The following is a 22,697-nucleotide window of genomic DNA, read 5'->3' as shown; positions in this document are numbered from 1 at the left end:
CATTATTAGATACTGCTACCCCGTATTCTGGACCACTTTCAATGTACACCGTATTTAATAAGATTCTAATCATTGTTTTGATACTTTCAATTTAATATGACCCTTTTCTCATGTGACACAGTTTTTCCCCTGTATTACCTATGGGCATAATATCACTATCTTTTCCTGGTTTGTGGGTTTGTCTTAATCTATATTTGTATTTATATAGGTTTAGAAGTTATTAACAAATCATATCTCCACTTTAAGCCCAAATTAGCAAGCTACCAGAAAAGGTGTACAGGTATTTTGGGTTTTTTCGCGTCAATTTATAGGGCGTTAACTAGAAAGTGTTGGTTTAAATGAACGTTTTGTCCCAGAATCGAGCCCACTGGCTAACTGTTAATCTGGAACGAAATCGTGTCAATTTCTATGAGGGTCTATTATCTAGATTTTTCAGCGAAATGTATTTGCCATTCCAGCACGCGAAATTTGCATGAAACAATAGCCCATACTTAAAAAAATCTGAATGAAATGATGTAAGTTCAAAGCCGTGCCAGTAACCGATTTTGAAAAGCACTTTCGTTTATGAAATTATAATGATTCACGATTTAATAATTTCATTCTTGAGAAATAACTAGAAACCCAGAATGAAGGGTGATGGACTGGATGGCCTCAAAATTATTGAATAATTTATTTCGTTTCGTAATAAGAAGAGATTTCGGACCAATTTGGGGGAAGACCCGTTGATCGGTTCGAAAGAAAAGTATAAATTAAATAACAATTTTATTGAATGTTAATGTTACGTCTTGGATGACAGTAGATGTAGCGAAACCTCAAATAACCCGCTATCTCCGTATTTCAAGCGTTCCAAATTACTATTATTTCGATTTTAGTTTTTACTCTCGAGAGCACCACGTAACCATGGAGGAAATTTAAGGAGTCGTACTATAACGCAATACCTTGGTTTCAGCTAGGTAATGGGCTGAGGTATTAATAACGTCTTAAAAGAGGTCTTTTCCGCGTGTGATGACGCCAAAACCGAAACTTACTGGAATCCCGTCGCACCAAAAAGATACGCTGTTTACCCCTTTTTGTCAACCCTGTTTCTTTTGTTAGACTACTCACCCGTCAAAAAAGTCTGATTTTTACCCCCATTTAAACAACCCTCTTTCTCCTGCTAGACTACTCACGTAACAAAAAGACCCGGTGTTTACCCCCTTTTAACCTCCATTCTAACTCTGGAATCTTCACGCACCGAAAAACGACCCGGTGTTTACCTCTTTTTAACAACACCCTTCTCCTACTGTAATCCTCACACACCGAAACAAGACCCGATGTTTACCCCTTTTGTAACAACCCCCATTCTCCTGCTGTAATCCTCACCCACCGAAACAGGACCCGGTGTTTACCCCTTTTTTTACAACCCTCATTCTCCTGCTGTAATCCTCACGCCTCAAAAAGACTCGGTGTTTACCCCTTTTTTAACAACCCCCATTCTCCTGTTGTAATCCTTACGCCCCAAAAAGACCCATTGTTTACCCCTTTTGGTCACCCCCATTAGAACGCTGGAATACTCACGCGCCGAAAAAATACACATCGTTTACCCCTTTCCCGCAAAGCTCATAATCCCGCTGGTATCATTGTGTTAGCTCAAAACTTAACAATTGTTTTACAAGGCAACTCCCTACCTTTTCTTGATACGTAAAACCAAAAATTTACTTATACGCCAGGCTTAGCTGACCTAATTTCTCAAGTTCAACTAGTTCTATTTTTATTGTTTTTATTTCTTTAATCAAATGTAACATAAAAAGGCTTTATTTAAAAAAAAGAGTTTATTTACAGTTGGTGAACCATGATAACGATCCATTTCGCGTGTTATTTTGGTTTTCTATTTTTTTACATTGTTTATCTACCCTGGTTTAAAAGTAAAAGTTAGAAAGTAGATATAAAAATAAAGTATTTTTTTTGTGTTTTTTTTTGTGTATTTGGTTACGAAAGCTTTTAGCAGGCGCAATTGCACGAACACATTCCGGTTGACCTCTTGATTCGGTTTCCTATAAAATATGTTATTTTTAGTGTTGAAATCAAAATATAAACTCAATTCAATGGTTACACCTAGGAGCAACAAACACAGCACCTCACACAAGGAGAACGCAACCCGTCAAAAGTTGTGTACAGTTTTCATTGGTTAGACGCTTTAGCGCCTGCTGCCGTCGGAAGGGGAAAATTCGAAAATTGTCTTCCCCCCCGCTCGTAAAACGTTCAGCGTAAAGGTTCGTCCAATGAAATTTGTACACAACACTGCCCTAGCGTGTTTAAAGGCTAGCTGCGTTCTCCTTGTGTTTGTTGCTCCTAGCTAACACTTTCAGACAAAAAAAATATTAATAAACTCTATTAATTTCTTGAACCCTTACTATCGAGTTTCTTTATTTAAGTTATACTAAACCAGTTTGTTTTATTAATTCACTATGACACTATTAAATCAGTTTGTCAGAAAACCTGTTTACTAATTATAAATGTCAGGGTCATGATGAAAATTCTAATTGCCTGCTCGTTACACCAGAAAGAAGCGCAACATACCCTTCTTATCGTTTTTCTTGCCGTTGTTACAAGTGAAAATCATTTTCTCGCCAACGATATGGGTCAAACGGGGGTCAGAGGTCAAATTTCCGAACGGGGTAACGATCTAAAATGATAGCCAAAAACATTAATGACCCGTGTAGTTAAATTTCACGCTTAAATATGAACTCGCCATTTTGGGTTCGTGGGTGATGATTTGAGTGGCCTTCTTGCGCTCAACAACGCAGTTGACATTAGCTTTCTTGTTGTTGCCCTTCAACATGTTCTGTACCGGGAAATATTGTATCAGTTAAGTCGTGCTTTAACGTTTGTTCGCTAAATGGTCAAGTACCCCGGTTTCGGTGTCCAAATCGAAGTTAAATGGAACCTTGGTAGATTTGGAACTGCTCGGCGAACCTTCCAACTCGATGCCGGCACCGGAAGGACCTCGACGGAGACCCTGAGGACTTGGTAACTGAAAGGTCAACGAGACAAGCGAGACACTGTCCTTATTATTCATGAAATTGTTTAGGTTTATCGTCTTAAAATGTTGGTGTAAGTTGCGTTAAACAATCCATTTTGGCTCGGCGTTACGAGCCTGATTGTGGTTCAATCGGTAAGTAATTAATTAGGAATTCAGCGAGAGAGAGAAGGGTGTCTATCCGGTGATTGAGAATTTCATTCTCAATCACCGGATAGACACAAAGAGCTTGGCTCCCGCCGTTCACCCGCGCCTCTCCCGTTCCTCCCCCACCCGCGCCCCCATCTCAATCACCAGAATTTCTATTCACCAGATTCTCCCGTTCACGGGTTGCTTTCCCCCCAACCCCCCCATTCACTGGATACTTTATCTCTCGTTCACCAGCTCCTTTCCCCCATTGCGTTCACCCCTTCTAATCACCAGTTGCTTTCCCCCCATCCCCATTCTCCAAAATTAGTTTTCCTCGCGCAGATATCTGGAGATTAGATTTTTACCCGTTTGCTTATCGCTTCAGAACTCCTTAATTTCTAATCTCTAGGCAATAATAACAAGTTATTTTCAATTTAATTAATTTTTTATTTTATTTTAGAACTTTGTTTACATGTTAGTAGGTACTATCAGATATTCCATTAGATGGTTATCTTGTGCATTACACAATGAAAACAAATTAAAGTAGCTAAGTTTACAGGTTAATTGATTATCTACGAGTAAATTAGTAAAATCTTGTAGTACTTCCGAGGGTGATTTAAAACAGCCAAAATAAGATTTTACTTGATGGTACGAATTAAATTGATCTGGGTACAAAAATAAACCCTCGAAAGGTTTTCCATATAATAATTCGTGAATTTTTTTAAGGTTTTTAACAATAGCTAAGTACATGCATTCGATAACATTTTTATGTTCGTTTAAAAGATTTATTTGAAACCGAATAAAATCAATTTTTTTTTGGAACTCACCGATTTCGCGAGCTCCCAGATCCAGAACATGACCGTAGGCAGAGTTCAATTTGATGTTGTTGGTAGTGGCGACGATGGATACGTTGTTGTCGTGATAGTCGATGATGTTGTGGGTTAGAGACGATGCTCCGGTTTGCGTAGCGGCGAAAAGCTCTCCCCAAAGAGAGAGTAGATTGGTGAAAGCTTCGGAGGTCAGGAACAGAATATTTTCGTTCGATTTTTTGAAGAAGAGAACTTGTAATTTTGATCCGTCGAAACCAAAAGAAATGTAGACTGATCCTCCTAACGTGATTTTTATGTTGATACGTCTTTCTTGGCCCCTGCGTTTGGATACGGTATGCGTCTCGGCTATAGAAAATGAAAATGTTAAGCCTTTGTCCATTGAAATAGTAATAGTATTAATAAAATAATGCTTACCAATAGATCGTTTTTCCATGTTTACGGTAGATGACGAGAGCAAAGCGGATGCACTTCTTTTCAGTTCAGCGTCTCAGAGAGAAATGACGCATGGGAGATTAATCAGTTCCTATCTTGTTGAGATTAATTCATCACGTGATCTAAACTTCAAATAACCCTCAAATTCTATCGGCTCTCTCTCTCTGAGATAACAGTTCTAGACACTCGAAATTAAACCGTCCCGTGCTCGAAACTGCCTCTAATTATCCCCATTGACGTCACATATTAATCCACTTGGAAGAAGAAAAAAAAACCCATTGTAGTTTCCTTTCGAGAGCTTGTGATGCAATCATATCCTAGAAAACAATACAATTAATAGAAATTAACATAAAATTAGTATACTTTTAATACCATTTTGTGAGCTACAGTGAAAAAAGTTACAATTTTACGGTAGAAACGTTTTCAAAATACCACAAAATGAACTCAAATAAGAAAATTGTAATTAAAATAATCACTACGGCTATAATTTTAGAAGGTTGTTTCAGGACGGTGATTATGGCAGATGTTTGTACTTCAGTGTCCATATCGGAAATGAAGTTAAATGGAATATTTTGCGAAAATAAGTATAAATTTTAGCATAACCCTAATATATTCTCGAGAACTGAACAAGTTCTTTGGGAATAAGAGATAAGCTTACTATCTTCCCCTAGGCCCTATATAAGGGGGGCGCCTGAACCGGGGGAACGTCACTCTATTGTTGTTCTTTGTGCGTCTAGTACCAGGATTTTTGAAGCGCGCTCTCTCTCTCTCTACGTAAGTTTATTTTGATTTTTTTTATCGTAATTTTTTGAATAAGGTTTAAGTAAATCGGCATTAAAATGAAAGGTGTACAATACCCAGAAATTAATTTAGTTGATACCCCGGAAATGATTATAATCGACTCCCCTGAATTGATTGATATAACTGATAACGAGTTCCCGGAAGTACCCATAGTAACTTTACCCGATTCTCCAGAAATGGAAATAATAGATTTAACTGATACCCAAGACCCTACCCTTTCCTTAACTACAGTAACTGATTCGCAATTGGAACGTTTAAAAGAAATGACAATGGTACGAGATTATCTTAGAGAATATCAACTAACCCATCAAATCTGTTCGCCCCCTATCGATAATTTACCTTCACCCCTTTTAAGACCTAGTTCTATTCCACATGCCGAAGTACGTTTTTCGCCCTCGTATACGCCTATGGATGCTCCCTCACCCTTTCTAGAATCAGATGACACATGCCACTCTTTATCTTTGGAAGATAATTTTATCATGTCGTCCCTCAGTACGGACAGCATTCAGCGCTTAGCTGAGAACGTACAAGTTGCCCGACGGGACGCGGAGGAACTTGCAGCCGCAGCCGCAAGGGCAGCCGAAATGTTCGAGGAAGCTAAAGCGTTGTTAGCTGCTCGTACGGCTAGTAGTAGTAGTAGTAGTAGGCCACCTCATAATATTTCCCCTCAGCGTAATAATGACCCTATAGCGGTCGCAGGCCCCTCACGAGCTCCGCAGTATTCACCTCCATCGTCTCAGACTGCTGAGAAAAACGCGAACCCCGAGAACGCAAATTTGACTGCCCCCACTTCGTCTCCTCCTCCTCCTCCTCAAGTTGGAGGTGGGTTGGTTGACGTTCCAATAACGCCTCCGTCCTTTCCTAATTTACCAGGTTCTGTTAAAATATTGAATAATAATATCCAAAATTTCCCAAATTTTGGACTAATGGGACGGACTTTAAATGTCCGGTTAGAAAATAATATAGAAAATGGTATTTATATATTGATGGAAACCCTATTAGAGGACTGTTTGCCTTCAGATATGGTTTCGGTTTCATTCGTGAACGTCACTAACCCCGGTTTTCAAATTAACGTCAGTTTCCGGCGTCGGGACCAATTAGACTTGCAATGGTTGATGACGTATATCGATGAAAAAAGCTATAGATCCGAGAACGATGGTAGTTTTTTTGAAGGAATAGTTACGGTTACGTTTAATCGAGTCAGATTACCGCAAGGAGGAATTAGATCAGTTGGGTTAGGGATTTCCCTTGAAAAAGAGTTTTCTTTTTATAAACATTGCACGATAACGATAAATAACCAGGATAAAATTTGTTTAGCACGCGCTCTTGTAGTAGCCATAGCTCATAGAGAATACATGGAAAATAAAAATGATGGAGAACTTAAAAGAAAATATACTACTATAAGACAGTGTAGAGGAAAAAATATTGAAATGCTATTACAGACCCGCGAAGCTAGGACCCTTTTGGCTTATTCTGCATTAACAGACGAAGAATGCGCGGGTCCGGACGCTTTAACTCGGTTCCAAGAAATCTTGCCCGAATACAGTATTATCGTTTTTCGATTACGCGATCCCGTACCCTTAGTTATTTTCGGCGACGTCGAAGAAGAGAGGGAACTAGAAGGACCTCTCCGCAAACGTCTTTATCTTCTAAATATTGACACACATTTCAACGTAATTACTAACCCCAAACCCCTTTTCGCGTTTAATTACTTTTGCGAAAAATGTTTAGTAGGTTTTAATCATCTCGCTGACCATAAATGCCTTCTTTTCTGTCACGCTTGTTGTAGAAAACAAGATTGCAGGAAGGACGTAGATAAAATAACTTGCCAAACATGTTTAAGAGTTTTCCCTAATCAAAATTGTTACGATTACCATTTATCAGGACCCGAGCCCTTATGTAATAAAATTTACGTTTGTAATCTTTGCGGAAAATTTATCAGTATGTTTAAGCGTAAGGCAGTACACGTTTGCGGAGAGACCTATTGTCTTTCGTGTAGTGAGTTTAACCCCGCAGGTCATCTATGTTACATGCAACCTTTAGAGACCGACCGTAAAGATTCTGCCGATAAAACTACTCGTTCTCGAATAAATAGCAATAATAAACGGGTCCACGACTCCGACAATGAACAATCACCACCAACTAAGAGAAGTACTCCAAAAACGGAAGTCTTTGTTTTTTATGACTTGGAATGTAAACAAACAAATCGTACTGACGCCAATGCTTTGATTCACGAACCAATTTTATGCGTCTCGCAAAAAGCGTGTAAATTCTGTTTCGAAGAAAAAGATAGTCAGTACGCATGCGCTAAATGCGGTAGTGGTCCTCGGGAGAAAATATTTCTCTCAAAAGACCCCGTCGGCGACTTTCTAGAGTATCTTCGTACGCTTAACAGAGTGGCTGATAAGATAATATGTATTGCCCATAACGCTAAAGGTTACGACGCGCAATTTATAGTACGTAAAATGGTCGATTTAAAGTGGACCCCTAAAGTCTTGACAGACGGGACCAAATTCATGAATGTACAGTATAAAAAATTAAAATTCTTAGATTCCTTAAATTTTATGCCCTTTGCCCTTTCTCAATTCGTTTCCACATTTGGTTTAGATAATAATTTAAATAAGGGACATTTCCCGCATTTACTGTTTAATACCGTAGACCATGAATTTGATCCAGCCCGTTCGAACGAAACCAATTACGTACTACATAATGACATGCCTCCGATGGACGCGTACGACCCTAATCGTTTAAGCGGTAAGGCCTACGATGAATTTATCCAGTGGTATAACGATTCCCGGTCCGAAGCTTGCGGAAATTCGGACCCCAACTTTAATTATTTTGATTATAAAAGAGATTTAATCCGGTACTGTCGCCAGGACGTAAACATTCTTTTGCAAGGCTGTTTATCATATCGTTCTATTTTCATGGATAAATTTGAAATAGACCCGTTCTTAACTGCGATAACGATTGCGGGAGTATGCAGTTTTATCTTTAGGAAACACTTTTTACAGTCCGATACGATTGGTGTAGTGCCCCCTTTCGGCTATCGTATGAACTGCAACCAGAGTTTTGTAGCGATCGAATGGCTTGAATGGATGTCTCACTTACGAGGGAAGGAAATTCAGTCTGCTTTTAATGGATTTGAACCTAGAATTCTTAACATTAACGTGGACGGACTTCTCGATAACGAAGTGTTTCAATATCACGGATGTTATTTTCACGGGTGTAAAAAGTGTTTTCCTATCAATAGAAACTTAGCGTTATACGGCGACAACACTCAGACCCATAATTCGCGATACGCGTCAACCATTGCTACCACTAACCGCTTGAAACAATTGGGATACACTGTCCATGAAAAATGGGGATGTACTTTCAAAGCTGAGCGGAGTACTAACCCCGCCATCAACGCATATCTTTCTACCGAAAATTTAAAATTAAAAATTAAAGAACCAATCCGCCCCCGCGAAGCCTTTTTCGGAGGACGTACGTCAGCCTTGAAATTACATCACAAGTGTAAAGAGGGGGAGGAAATTAAATACATTGATATTTGTTCACTCTATCCGTGGTGTAACAAGTATTGCAAGTTACCCGTGGGACACCCTAAAATACATGTAAAAGCTCCTTTCCCTGACATTTCTACCGTAAACGGATTAATAAAAGCCACAATGTTACCGCCTCAAGCTCTCTACCATCCCGTTTTACCCCAAAGAATAGGATCGAAACTAGTGTTTGCCAACTGCCAAAAATGTAGTGAGTCTCGAAACCAGCAGGATTGTCCCCACGAAGACTCAGAGCGACAAATAACTGGTACTTGGGTTGCAGACGAGGTACAGTTGGCAATCGAAATGGGTTACAAGGTCATTTCTATTCACGAAATTTGGGAATACGAGGTAGTAAAATACGACCCGATATCGAAAGAGGGCGGTCTTTTCTCCGAGTACGTCAACGCGTTTCTTAAACTCAAACAGGAATCCAGCGGCTTACCCGCGGGAATAGAGACCGATGAAGAGATTAAGAAATACGTTGACGAATATTACGAAAAGGAAGGAGTAAAACTTGATCCTACCAATATTAAAAAGAACCCTGGTCTTCGTACCATCGCGAAGCTTTGTCTTAACTCTTTTTGGGGTCGTTTTGGTTTAAACCCTCGCAAAGACCAATCGGCTATTATTAGCGATCCCAAAAAATTTTTCGATTTATTCTTAGACCCAGACATAGAAGTTAAATCGGTTATTCCCTTAAGTCAAACGCATTGCGTGATCAAGTGGGCGTTTTTGAAAGATATTGATCTTGTTTACCCAAACACGAACGTAGTAATTGCTGCCTATACGACCGCAATGGCTAGGATCAAGTTATACTCTTATTTAAGGAGATTAGGCCAGCTTACGTATTATTATGATACGGATAGTTGCATTTATCTAAAAGAACGAGATGGAATAGAGATTGATACGGGCAACTATCTCGGAGACATGACCGATGAGTTGGCAAAGTACGGAAAAGGCTCGTACATCCAAGAATTGGCAACAGGTGGCGCAAAAAATTACGCCTTTAAAGTACTGAACCCTACGACCGGTAAAGTCTCCTACGAAATGAAAGTCAAAGGGTTCCGTATAAATCAAGGCATTAAAGATTTGGTTAATATGGACACGCTTAAAAGATTAATAGGTGTCGACGGAGAAACGAACGAGCCAGTAACCGTACCCCAGCCGAGGCAGATTTTGCGTCTACCCGATCATACGGTCGTTTCCGTCGACCGTACTAAAATCTATAGACCCGTCGTAGACAAGGTACGGTTACTGGACGACTTCACTACGGTACCCTACGGCTATAAAGCGAATCTATTTGCTCCTGAGGCCGGGGACGTAGAGCCCTCCAATCGCTAATTCTCGTTTAAAATTAGTCTCTCCACTCTAAAGTGAATATAGGTTTCAGTCTTACGACTCTAAAGTAAATATAGTCTTGCGACTCTAATGTGAATATCAAACCTATACGGGGTAAGGGATGAAATAGGTTATTCGATTATATTTTTCCTCCGCTGAAGAGTCCCATAAATTTAACCGAATTTTAATTTACATTTTCATTTGTACGCTAGTACTCGAAGAGAGATAACCATGCAATTTATTCATCCGTTTAATTGCGTAACGGCAGGCCCGAGTCAGAGTGGCAAAAGCTATTTAATTGAATCTATAATTAATCACGAAGAGGAAATGTTTGTTCCGGGTTTCAAAGAAATACATTGGTATTACGGAGAATGGCAAGCTCTATACGATAAAATGAAGCACAGGGTAGTTTTTAAAGAAGGATTGCCTGTTTTATCTGATTATGACGGAAAAGATCCTATATTATTAGTTATCGACGACCAGATGAGCGAGAGTAAAGGTCAAATTGGTGATTTATTCGTGAAAGGCACCCATCACCGTTCTCTAAGCGTTATTTTTATTACACAGAACTTATTCCATCAATCAAAAGATAGCAGATCCATATCCCTGAATTCGCATTACATAATTTTATTGAAAAGTCCCCGAGACCGTCAGCAAGTGGCTTATCTCGCTAGACAAATGTTCCCTGATAAGTGGCGTTTTGTAGTTGACGCTTACGAAGACGCGACTTCGAGACCTCACGGTTACCTAGTATTCAATTTAACTCAAACTTGTCCCGAAGATCAAAGAGTCTTGACTAATATTTTACCGGGAGAAACGTGCTACGGTTATCTCCCTAAATAAATAAATAGAACTTACATTTCGTAACTTCAATCAGTTATGAATCATGTCTCGTAGAGTACGTATCGAGAGAGACGCTCTCCGATATCTCGGTCGTTGCAAACCCGTTCAAAGAAAAGCCATTTTAGCTAAAGCCGACAAATCCCTCATAGACGCTATCAGTGAATGTATTCATAACACTTTAATTGGTAACGTAAAACTATCAAATACCCAAAAAACCAGGTTATCTCGTCATAAAAATACCCTTCGAAAACTAGCTAGTAAGCGGGTAGCTTGGAAAAGTAAAAAGAAATTGTTAGTTCAGTCTGGGGGCGGATTTTTCTCGTTTCTTCTACCCGTCGTTTCAACCCTTCTTGGTTCTATATTTGGTAGTAAACAATGAAACACGCCAGAAAAATGATTCTCGTCCCTAGCGGCGTTTTAAAGCCAGACCCGTTCCCGCACCCCCTCGCTCTGACAGTCTCTGAATTAGACGTTAAGATGGACCAAATATTAAATATGAAAGATTTAGACGACGCCTCGAAATGGATTTTATACGAACAAGCTTTAATGACACACGGAAATCTACGTAAGCAAGCTTCGGCTCCTAAAGAAATCGAAATTGCCCCCGCATTCGACTCGCTAAGTAGGGACTGGATAGACGATTTGCCTTTGATATATTACCAAAAAGCGCAAAGCATGGTGGATCAGTTGGAAACTGTACCCGAAAGAATACGGTGGGATGAAAACGGGGAGCTCGTAATAAACGGTCGACCTATTAAAGGTTCCAATATTAGCGAAATTACCAAAGCGTATTTAAATCCTAAAACCCACCCAAAACCTATCGGATATTTCGCGTTTATTTCCAATTTAACCCAATTTAACTCTTCACCGGCAATCCAAGGCTTTCCCTCCCCGCTAGCTCCGAGAACCCGACAACGACGTTCTCCCGTTAAACGCGAGTATCCGGTTCCTCAAAGTGGGCGTGCGCGCAGGACAGATAAGCCCCGTCCCACTCGTAGCCTTAACCGAGATCACTCCTCCTCCACGTCTGACTCTTCTCTTCACTCTTATAAACAAACAAGGAGTCGCGCGCAAAAGTCTAAAGTATGGGCGAAGCTATTTTAGAAAAAATATATTTTAACCCGAAGCATCCGGCTTCTTTCGGAGGCGCTGAAAGGTTATTCCAGTCCGTAAAGTCTCACGGCTTAAGTAGGGAAACTGTAGAAAAATGGTTAAGAGGAATCGACGCTTTTACGATGCATAGGCCGAAATATAAAAAGTTTCAACGAAATAAAATAGTAATTAGTAATATAAGGGAACAATACCAGGCTGATATTAACGATATGCGCTCGTTAGAGGCAGATAATGACGGATACAAATACATTTTAACAATTATAGACTGTTTTAGTAGAAAAGCGTGGGGGTTACCTCTTAAAACTAAATCGGGGAAAGAGGTTTTGAAAAATATAAAAATTGTTTTTAAAGACGGAATTCCATATAAATTTCAATCGGACAAGGGCACGGAATTTAGGAATAAAGAAGTACAAGGATATTTCAAAAAGAATAAAGTTAAATTTTTTAGTACCGAAAATGACGAAATAAAAGCCTCTATCGTAGAAAGGTTTAATAGAACGTTAAAAACAAAAATGTATAGATATTTTACCCATCACTCCACAAATAGATATTTGGAAGTCTTACAGGACTTGGTCGAAGCGTACAATTCCTCTTATCATAGCTCAATTAAAATGGCCCCTAATGACGTTTCGGAAAATAACGTATTACGTGTGTACAATAATATCTACTCTAAATATTATGCCAAGAAACTGAAAATGAAACCGCAATTCCAAGTAGGGGATTTGGTTAGAATAAATACAACTAAAATGATATTTCAAAAGGGTTTCGAAGCTAATTATACCGAAGAAATATTTAAAGTCGTAGCTATAGTTAAAAGACATCCACCCGTTTATAAAATAAAAGACTTGGCAGAAACCGATATAAAAGGAACGTTCTATTTTCGAGAGCTTCAAAAGGTCAGTGCGCCTCGTTCGTTCAAGTTAAACAAGATTTTACGTCAGAGAACTAAAAACGGAGTAAAACAATTGTACGTTAGTTGGCTAGGATATCCTCCATCGTTTAATAGTTGGGTTAATCAAGATGACGTCTGGGATTTACATAACTCTTCCTAGTAATACTAGAGATAAGAATAAGAATAATTCAGAAAATACTCTAGCCTCGTATTCTACAACGTTGGCCAAACCCATTAGTTTACGCGGAGATTGGGAAATTGCTCTGGTAGAAATTATTTATCCTTTATCTTTTTATAACGTAAGCGAGCCAATGGGATGTGGAATAGAAATTAAGGAATTACTATCGAAACCTCCAGCCCACATAGTAGATTACAAATATACCTACGACTTCCGCGAGATACCTCAGGGCTACTACAAAAATCCTCATGAACTTTTGGCAGTACTTAATGAAAGTATTAAAAGTTTGAACCTTGATTTAAAGGAAAGCGCTAATTCAGAGTTCGATAATGATTCATTAGGAAAATTTGAATATAGTTTAGAAAGTGGACACGTACAATACACTTCCTATAGTAAACATTATTATCAACTCGAGTTATCGCCAAAGTTGAGGAAAATTTTAGGATTTAGAGATAATGTTACTGATATTTCACCTAAGGTAGCATTCAGATCAGATTCCCCTATGCAATTAAACTTATTCATCCCCGATCTTATGTTCGTGTATTCCGATTTGGTAGGAAATGAAATGGTTGGGGATACATTAGCCCCCCTTTTGCGAACAATTGTTGTAGACCAAAACGCCCCCAATGGATCAACCGTTTCAAAAACTTTCGATTCTCCGCATTACCTTAAACTGAGTAGAAATTATTTTGACTGTATCGACATTAATATAAGAACTAGTTTAGGTGAATTCGTGCCATTTCAGTTTGGTTCAGTCACGTGTAAAGTACATTTACGACGAGCTCAGTAAAAAAAAAAAAGAATGGCTTATCAGTACGTTGATAGAAATTGTCCCTACATGCAATATTATTTAAATCAGGCGGGGGGAGGAGTAGATTTACCTTATTTCTCTGGGTTTGCGGGACAAAAAGGACACGGAATTGGTAGCTTTTTTTCAGGGCTAGCTAGGTTTGTATTCCCATTCCTAAAACAGTCTGCCAAATACGTGGGAAAAAGGGCTCTTTCTACAGGAAAGAAAGTACTCGGAGACGTCTTGCAAGGTCAGGACTTAAAAACGTCAGCCAATAAACGAATGACAGAAACTGTGGACGAAATGGCAGCGCAAGAAGGTTCGGGTCGTCGCAAGAGAAGAAAAACTACTAAGAAACCATTGAAGAAGAAAAAGAGTTCAGTTAAACGCCGCAAGTTCACGCGTACGGTTCGCGATATTTTTGCTCTCTAAAAAAAAATGGAAGTACTTAAAAGCGAATTAAATATTTTCAACGAACTACCAACTCAACTCAGCGTTGAAAAAGGTCAAACGGTATGGTGTAAGCCAATTTCATCTATCGACAGCAGTTCTATCATCGAATTCGTGGTACCGGGTACGGGAGACTCTTACACAGATTTGGCAATGACAATGATATATTGTAAAGTAAAAATCGTCAAAACCAACGGTGACAACTTGGATGCCGGGTCTAACGTTTCGCTCGTGAACAATTCTCTGCATTCGCTATTCAAACAATGCGAAGTGAAACTCAATGATACGACGGTTTCACCATCGGCCTCAAATTACCCCTATAGGGCCTATATCGAAACCTTGCTCAACTTTGGGTACGATGCAAAAAACACTCACCTTGCGACATCTGGATGGTACGATGACACGGCTGGAAGTATGGATCTGATAACAAACGCCGGATTCATAAAACGTCAGGTTCTAGCTGCTGAATCAAAAGAAATTGAACTTTACGGGAACATTTTTTGTGACATTTTTAATTTCAACAAATATTTAATTAATGGCGTACAACTTAAGGTTTCACTCACTAGAAATAGCGATAATTTTACCCTTTTTAGCGACTCTGTCGACGCGTATAAAGTCGAATTTATAGACGCTGCTCTAATTGTACGTAAAGTTAAAATTATGCCTAAAATTTTATTAGCCCATCAGCAAGGATTATTACGTAGCAATGCCAAATATCCCTTTACTCGTACTGAAATTAAAGTTAAAACATTAGCTAGTTCTATTCAGAACGATAGTTTTGACAATATATTCTTAGGTCCGATGCCCAACAGAGTCATTATTGGTTTAGCCACCAACAAAGCGTATAAGGGCTCCGTTAAGTCTAATCCTTATAATTTTGAAAATTTCGACCTAAATTATCTGGCTCTATACGTTGATAACGAACAAATCCCTTCGAAAGCGTTGACCCCTAATTTTAATAGTAAACAATTTACGCTGGCCTATCATTCGCTATTCTCGGGATCTGGGATACTCTACCAAGACGGGGGAAATCACATTGCGTTGGCTCACTTTCCTCTAGGCTTTGCCCTATATGCTTTTGATTTAACCCCCGACAATTCGGCCAGTGACGTCACGTTTTGGAACCCCGTAAAGAGAGGGCAACTACGTTTAGATTTAGGATTTGGTACCCCTTTAAAAGATTCTACGGTCGTTATCGTGTACGCTGAATTTCAATCTTGTTTACAGATAGATAAAAATAGGAACATTATTCGAGACTATTAAAATGACTACGACAAACGTGGACTTATCTCAGGCACTGTATAAAACACCGAACTTTTTAGGCGTGTTTTCTTCAGATAATTTAAAACCCATGGTGAAATATCCGCAATCGCTTATCATTAATTTTGATAAAAGGGGCGAAACAGGTTCTCATTGGATTTGCGTCTACGTCGATGGCCGAAAACGGGGATTCTATTTTGATTCAATGGGGCTTCCCCCATTTTTACCCACAATCAGAAAATATTTAAATTCAATGTGTAAGACGTGGACATTTAGCAAAAGACGATTGCAAGGACTAACTAGTAACGTTTGCGGCGAATATTGCGTAATGTATATTTTGCATAGAACTAAAGGACAGAGTACAAAAACGTACTACCAAAAGTTTTCCAAAAATTGGGAAAAAAACGACAGCAAGATATTTTTATCTTTCGCAAATCATGCTAGAAAAATCATCACATCGAATTTAGCGAATCCATTAGCTAGAGAGAGAGGTATGGTGACTGACTGGAAAAAATCCGGTTCCAGAGGATAAAACAATATATTCCCACGCTATCTGGTATCTTTTAGAGATATGACCCGACCTCTCTCGAAAACATGCGCGCGCTTCTATGGGCGCCAAACCATTTACTTTCGAATAAAATAAACCATCCAAAAACAAAAAAATTAAAATAGAATCAGAAAGTATTGGTAAACTAGTTAGGACAACGTGGGTGGTTTACGCAATCTAGCATGAAAACAAAACATTGGTAGAAATATATTATTGCATTATTCCTGTACGTTCTATTTAAAGTACTTTCTAAAAGTCATTGAAATCTGTGACCGTCTTGAACCATTGAAATATGTTTTCTACCCGTCATTAACAAAATATCTTTAGTACACGCAAAATAAGATTGGTGAAAAAAACATTGCCTTAGATAATTTAACAGGGATTTAGTTAGCTTTGGGTCTTGTAATGATAAAAAAGATTGAAATTTGACTCTGCCATTTTATTTAATAATATAAACTCATGTACGCGAAAAAAACAATTGTAAACAATTTTTCCTATGTAACTTTTTTAATAAATACTTTAAAAAAACGTAACAAAAAAAAGACTCTTTATTGAAAATCGCTTACCCTTTTTTTTCCAGAATTTCGTTAAGTCAACCAGTCCAATGCAAGAACGTACTACAATGCGGACTCTTATCTGTAAATTTGTTAGACTTTGCACGAACCTAAACCATCTTCTCGTGACGTACGCTAAGAGGAAGATGGTGGAAATTCCCAGTCTCACGAAATTAATTATCTACGAACACTATTTAACCAATGGAAAAATTTACAGACTTTACCCGCACTGAATAGATTCCACACTCAATCACTAACTTAGATTTCATCACGGAAAAGAAGGAGATAGGATATAGGGGCTAGGAGTTGGTGGGGATGGAAAATGGTATAAAAAGGGAGTAAATCAATTAGAACAAATTATTCCAACCTTTTTCTTTGCTTGGAGCAAAAACTAAATTGAAATCAAAATGAGGTAAATATTATTTTAAGATTTAAATAACTTTTAGAACAAAAATTTTAGATTTTAATTTTCTTCATGTAGAATTGAAGAATTGAAGGGAATTGTATTGCAAAGCGCGAGCGATGATACAATTAAATTTGAGATTAGAATAAGGTAATAAATTAAATTTCACGAATTATTTATACTGTACTAAAGTTAAAATTTTATGTATTGTTCTGTTAGCTTTGAGGTTGGAGAGCCCAGGAAGCTTCTTCAAGTCTGGGAACATCAATTATATTGGGACGATGAGGGCGAAATACATTCCAGTAGGATACTACTCATCGTCCCAATTATTTTATAATAAAAAAATTAACATTTATCACGATTCTTTTATTTTCCTATCCAACAATAATCATTTCAGTATATATCAAACATTACAATAACAAGGATTATATGCAATTGCAATTGCTAAAATAGTGTATTCTACCGAGTTAATAGTCTCTAAGATTTCCTCCTGGGGGGTTCCCCCCGAAACAGGATTAATTTTTATCAAAGTTGTATCAGAAGTAAATTAGTGCGAAGTAAGCGCAATGTATTTTCAGCTATTCTAATTTGCCTAATTTAACACGTGACGAATTTTTTTCGCTAACCGATGAGCAGTAACCTCTATTTTTGGTTACATTTTACATTCTCCCGTGACGTCAATTGATTTCAGCCAATGAGAAATCAGGATTTACTTGAAGTTTCGAGTGTTATTTGATCTCTAGATATACGACTCAGCGTTCTTTTAGTTCCTGGACCTCATCGAGAAGAGACACGTAGATTTTCGCGCTCCGTACCCCGCCTTCTCGACTCTATTTACAGGCAAAGGCTTAAGGATTTCCGTAAAAGTAAGTGACTTTATTATTTTACTGTAGAGGGAAATTAGGCCTTGTTTAAATTGAAGTAAATAGACTTAGATTCTAGTCAAATAGTCTTAGAGTCTAACCAAAATAAATAGAAAAAACATTTATTGAAATTTAGGCTTAACCAATTAGGCTTAAGAATGTTGACAATAGCTTATAGAAACTATCAGTTTACAGTATGGACATCGAAGCGTATCGACTTGAAACTTTTCGTCACTGGAGAAACCCCCACGTTACTAAGGAACAACTAGCGAAGGCTGGATTCTACTATATTCAGCGGGGCGATGAAGTACGATGTTACAAGTGCCATGGCGTATTAGAAGGATGGGAATCAGGAGACGTACCAGAATGGGAACATGCTAGATTCTTTCCACACTGTCCGTCGAGGGATAATTCACCATCGGAAAAAAAGTACCTTTCGCAAGAATGGGAGATCCCGGCACCACCAAGGGCAGCGGCACTGGAGGATGACGATTTCATATCTATTCCGGTCAGACGTGGTGAGGTAGAACTTTTATTAAAATTATTTATACAATCCGCACTTGCAGAAGGTAGTTCGTTTCAGCCCATTAAATGAAATTGTACATATTCCTTACGAAGATCGAGTTAATTTTTTTTATATTGATAAAATGCGATTTAAACGCGTTATTTATAATGTCGGTCTAATATTAGAACCTGTTTTACGCAATCATGTAATTAAAAGTAAAATAAAATTGGAAATTAATTAAATTGAAAATAACTTGTTATTATTGCCTAGAGATTAGAAATTAAGGAGTTCTGAAGCGATAAGCAAACGGGTAAAAATCTAATCTCCAGATATCTGCGCGAGGAAAACAAATTCTGGAGAATGGGGATGGGGGAAAGCAACTGGTGATTAGAAGGGGTGAACGCAATGGGGGAAAGGAGCTGGTGAACGAGAGATAAAGTATCCAGTGAATGGGGGGTTGGGGGAAAGCAACCGGTGAACGGGAGAATCTGGTGAATAGAAATTCTGGTGATTAGAAATTCTGGTGATTAGAAATTCTGGTGATTGAGAGAGAGGCGCGGGTGGGGGAGGAACGGGATAGGCGCGGGTGAACGGCGGGAGCCAAGCTCTTTGTGTCTATCCGGTGATTGAGAATGAAATTCTCAATCACCGGATAGACACCCTTCTCTCTAGCGAGAAGGATAAGTTTGACAGGAAAAAATTATCAAGTTTTTCTCTTGATTATCTAAGAGCATAATAATAGGGAAAAAATTATCTTGATTTTCTTTTCATGGACTAATAGATAAATACGAAAAAAATAATCCTGATTTTCTGTTGGACTAGTAGGAGAAAAAACGAATGCTGATTTTTTGTTGATGGACTGGAGTATTTCATCCGTCTCTTCCGTCTTTTAAAAATACCTAGCCTTTATGACATTTTCACGACACAGCGCGCTTTAGGCGTTTAAAGAAAAAACGCCCTTTTCTATTGCTTTAAAAAAAACTTTAGTTATAAGTTTTGTTTGTATGTTTGGAACTAATTGCGCACTGTTTATCAAGCGTGTCTCGACGTAACCTGCCAGCAGCGCGCGTTGTTGGAAGTTAGAGGTTGCTTAACAACGGAACCAATAAATCACCCTTTTTACGAAGGAAAAAGTATGCCAATTCAAAGTGTTTTCTTCCCCGATTAAAAAAACCGCGTTTTAAATCAAAATTTACGACAGTTATTAAAACTATCTAGTGACCATAAGGGAAAATTAGTTACGGTTTCAAAACGTAGTGTGGTAATTCCCCGTCTATTTCTAATTTATAATTACCCGTATAAGTTCAAATTACGTAAGTCTGTGTCTGGTAATAGGAATGAACATTGTCTATTGGAATAAAATGGTAGACGTAGCTAGGGTTTTTCAACTTTTGGTTGAGGTCTTAAGAGTTAACAAAGATAATAGAATAATTAGCTATTCTAATACCCGTGGCACCACCTTAGGCCTAAGTTATCAAGCGACTTTTAATGCCATTAATTCAGGTGGCCGGGTTACAATGCGTAGGAGGGTGGTGGCAAGCCCTTCATGCCAACAGCCCCCTACACTCACTATTACCGTTAACCTCCACAAGTTTTTATAGAACTTCATACCCTAGATTCAAATTCGGAGAGCTTTCGGATCGACAGTTTTATAACAAAGAGATTACCCGGAAAATCGGCCTCCATGTTGGTTTCCATGGTAATTAAGGAAATAATATTTTCGGAGTTCAGGCAGGAAGTGGGTTAAAGGCTGGTTTTCACTTAGGCAAAAACGCCACGACGGTGAACGTCGACGCAAAAAATTCCCGTTAGGCCTAATGCAATATTTTTGCGTCGACTGTCACCGTTGTGGCGTTTTTGCCCTGGTGAAAACCAGCCTTAACGCTATTGACTACGCGCAAGGCAGTGTTTTCGAATCTAGGGTACGAGGTCTATATTATCTTTGGTGTTAAGGAGGAGGGTAATTTATATTAACGAAATTTAAAAGTGAAATCAGTGATTGGATGTGATTACCGTCAGAGAAAAATGTATATACGTATTTGAGGGGTAACTTAATTATGCCAATTGGCTGATTTTCACGAGGTAATTTTTGCGTCATCGCTCGCGTGTTACGTCGTTTTGTGACCAAATGAAAACCAGCCTTGACACCTCAACGTTGAGGTTAACGGTAATATCCTGGTAATAGTTAGTGTAGGGAGCTGTTGGCTCGCGTGGCTTGCAGGGCTTGCCACCACCCTGCCAACGCATTGTAACCCGGCCACCTGACTTAATGGCTTTAAAAGTCGCTTGATGACTTAGGCCTAAGGTGGTGCCTTCGGTATTAGCCTGGCTGACTGTATTTTTACGGTAACTGAAGAAAAGATTAACGAGCTTACCGTTTCTGCGGCGAGACAGGGACAAGAATCCAAAGAATTGGATTTAATATAAACTCCCATAAGCACTATAACACCAACCATAAAAGTCATCGTGATCAAGGTCATGGCCGCCAGCTTTGCCACTTTCAAGGCGTTGGCGGAAGCCACCGCTCGATACGCCTGCAATTATATTTATAATTAGTGTCCATCGCGAAACGCAATTAGTAACGATTAACAACATACCGGAGGAGGCAAATCGGAAGACGCGATACTGTGTCCGTCAGAAGCGTACGAATCCATAGTTCCAGCTTCTCTAGCTTTATCCATATTGGAAAGTAATCTGTCGGGACTTGGAAATACGAGGGACCTTGAAGCACTTCTTAGCGCGGCTGGAGAGTGTGGGTTTCTGGCAAGTATCTCTGGGCCGTTGTAAATTTTTAACGCGTAGTTTTTGTTCCGCGAGCCCCTTAAACCCGATTTAGGTGAAGCCAAACAAAGTACGAAAAGGTACCACGCAGTCCGCGGACCGTAACGACGGGGAATGGACCAATAGCTTTCTGCCAGTTAATATAACATTTTAATAACAATTCTCAACGCTTTCTATTCACCGCGTCCTTTCTACGTATTAAAAGCGTTGTTTTGATCCGCATGGTCGGAATCGCCTCCCCTACACCGCCCTTAATCAAATTTGCTTCGAGTAATAACGAGATATCCTACGCACTTTTTCATAATCTTCGCTAAGAGGGCCCATTCTAGACGGGGTTTCTTCATAAATACGTTTCTAACGGAACTGAGTACCGTAATAGATTCTTCAAATATAACGCGATAGTATTATATCAAAGACGGTAATATATGTTTGATCAGAAGTATATGATTACTATATTAGAAGTATTCATCTTCGCTTGAAAAATGCACCTTCGCCGATTTGCGCTGATTTTACAAAATACGTTTTGGAAGAGATAATAATACATAGACTTATGCTATCAAAAGTCTCAGACTTTTGCTATGTAATGATTTTCTTAACCTACTTCATAGCTGGCTGATTTAAACACACATTGTATTTTAATGGAGGAATAAAAAATTGCAAAAAATAGGTTCTTAAAAAAATAAAATACATAGAAAATCTGAGCAAACTAAAATATTAAATAGTAATTAAATTTAATTAAGATTTTATATCATTTAATATTAGCTAGCTAATCACAGTAAAATCACCGTTAATTATACAAGAAAAGAGCCATTAATTGTATTAAAATTAATAAATTACATAAAATCAAGAAACTCGATTGATTTGGTTTTTATTCAAAAATCAAAAAAGTGCCAACCCTGAATTAGCAGGATTTAAATCACGTGATGATACTTCAGCGTATTAATTAAAATGAACGAAAGTAATTTCTCTAGAAATTCCAATTCAGAGAAATTGAAATTAAATTTTATTATTATTTAATAATTCAATTTAATAAAGATTAATATTAACTAGAATTATATAAACTCAAATTATTAATAAATTTGTCAAGAAAAACGGGTATAAAACCTTAAAAAATCAACACCCCTACTTCATAGGGAAAATATGAATTATAAATAATAAAGAAAATGATGCTTCGAATTTTTTGTCTCGTTTGGAACGGGAAAGTATTGGCGCCCTTGGGGACTGACTATAACCTGAGAAGGTACATATTACATTTTAACGTTCTAAACAGCACCAAACTGACCCATAAAGTGAAAGTAAAATCAGCTAGGCAAATACCCTTGGCACCACCTTAGGCCTAAGTCATCAAGCGACTTTTAAAGCCATTAGTTCAGGTGGCCGGGTTACAATTGACGGCTTTTAAAATTCATTTTGCGCGTGAAAATACC

At 38.4% G+C, this 22,697-nt stretch overlaps 1 protein-coding gene across 1 annotated transcript; it reads right to left on the bottom strand.

The window, feature by feature from the left end:
• Positions 1 to 1,812: 1,812 nt before the first annotated feature.
• Positions 1,813 to 21,460, bottom strand: Msr-110 (DUF3736 domain-containing protein Msr-110). Its single transcript, XM_090159468.1, has 6 exons — positions 21,087 to 21,460; positions 20,865 to 21,023; positions 2,891 to 3,013; positions 2,732 to 2,824; positions 2,560 to 2,665; positions 1,813 to 2,033 (listed from the first exon to the last, which is right to left on the bottom strand). Exons 1-6 carry the CDS (start codon positions 21,168 to 21,170, stop codon positions 1,981 to 1,983), a joined length of 618 nt encoding a protein of 205 aa, XP_090015594.1. The 5' UTR covers positions 21,171 to 21,460; the 3' UTR covers positions 1,813 to 1,980.
• Between the last annotated feature and the right edge of the window lie 1,237 nt (positions 21,461 to 22,697).

The sequence above is a fragment of the Leiobunum rupestre genome, chromosome 9, assembly GCF_980474605.1.
Source record: "Leiobunum rupestre chromosome 9, qqLeiRupe1.1.hap1, whole genome shotgun sequence".
In the NCBI taxonomy this organism is placed as follows: domain Eukaryota; kingdom Metazoa; phylum Arthropoda; class Arachnida; order Opiliones; family Sclerosomatidae; genus Leiobunum; species Leiobunum rupestre.
The sequence above is the reverse complement of the archived record's forward strand: the minus strand, read 5'-3'. Positions and strand labels throughout refer to the sequence as shown.

Bases quoted from the DNA above. Each gene is read 5' to 3' on its own strand.
- Msr-110 (XM_090159468.1), bottom strand. From the start codon at position 21,170: ATGGATAAAGCTAGAGAAGCTGGAACTATGGATTCGTACGCTTCTGAC. The intron at 21,024-21,086 runs GTATGTTGTTAA...ATATAATTGCAG, and splicing joins CTTCCGATTTGCCTCCTCCG to GCGTATCGAGCGGTGGCTTC. The intron at 3,014-20,864 runs GTAAGCTCGTTA...TTGACCTTTCAG, and splicing joins CCTGTCTCGCCGCAGAAACG to TTACCAAGTCCTCAGGGTCT.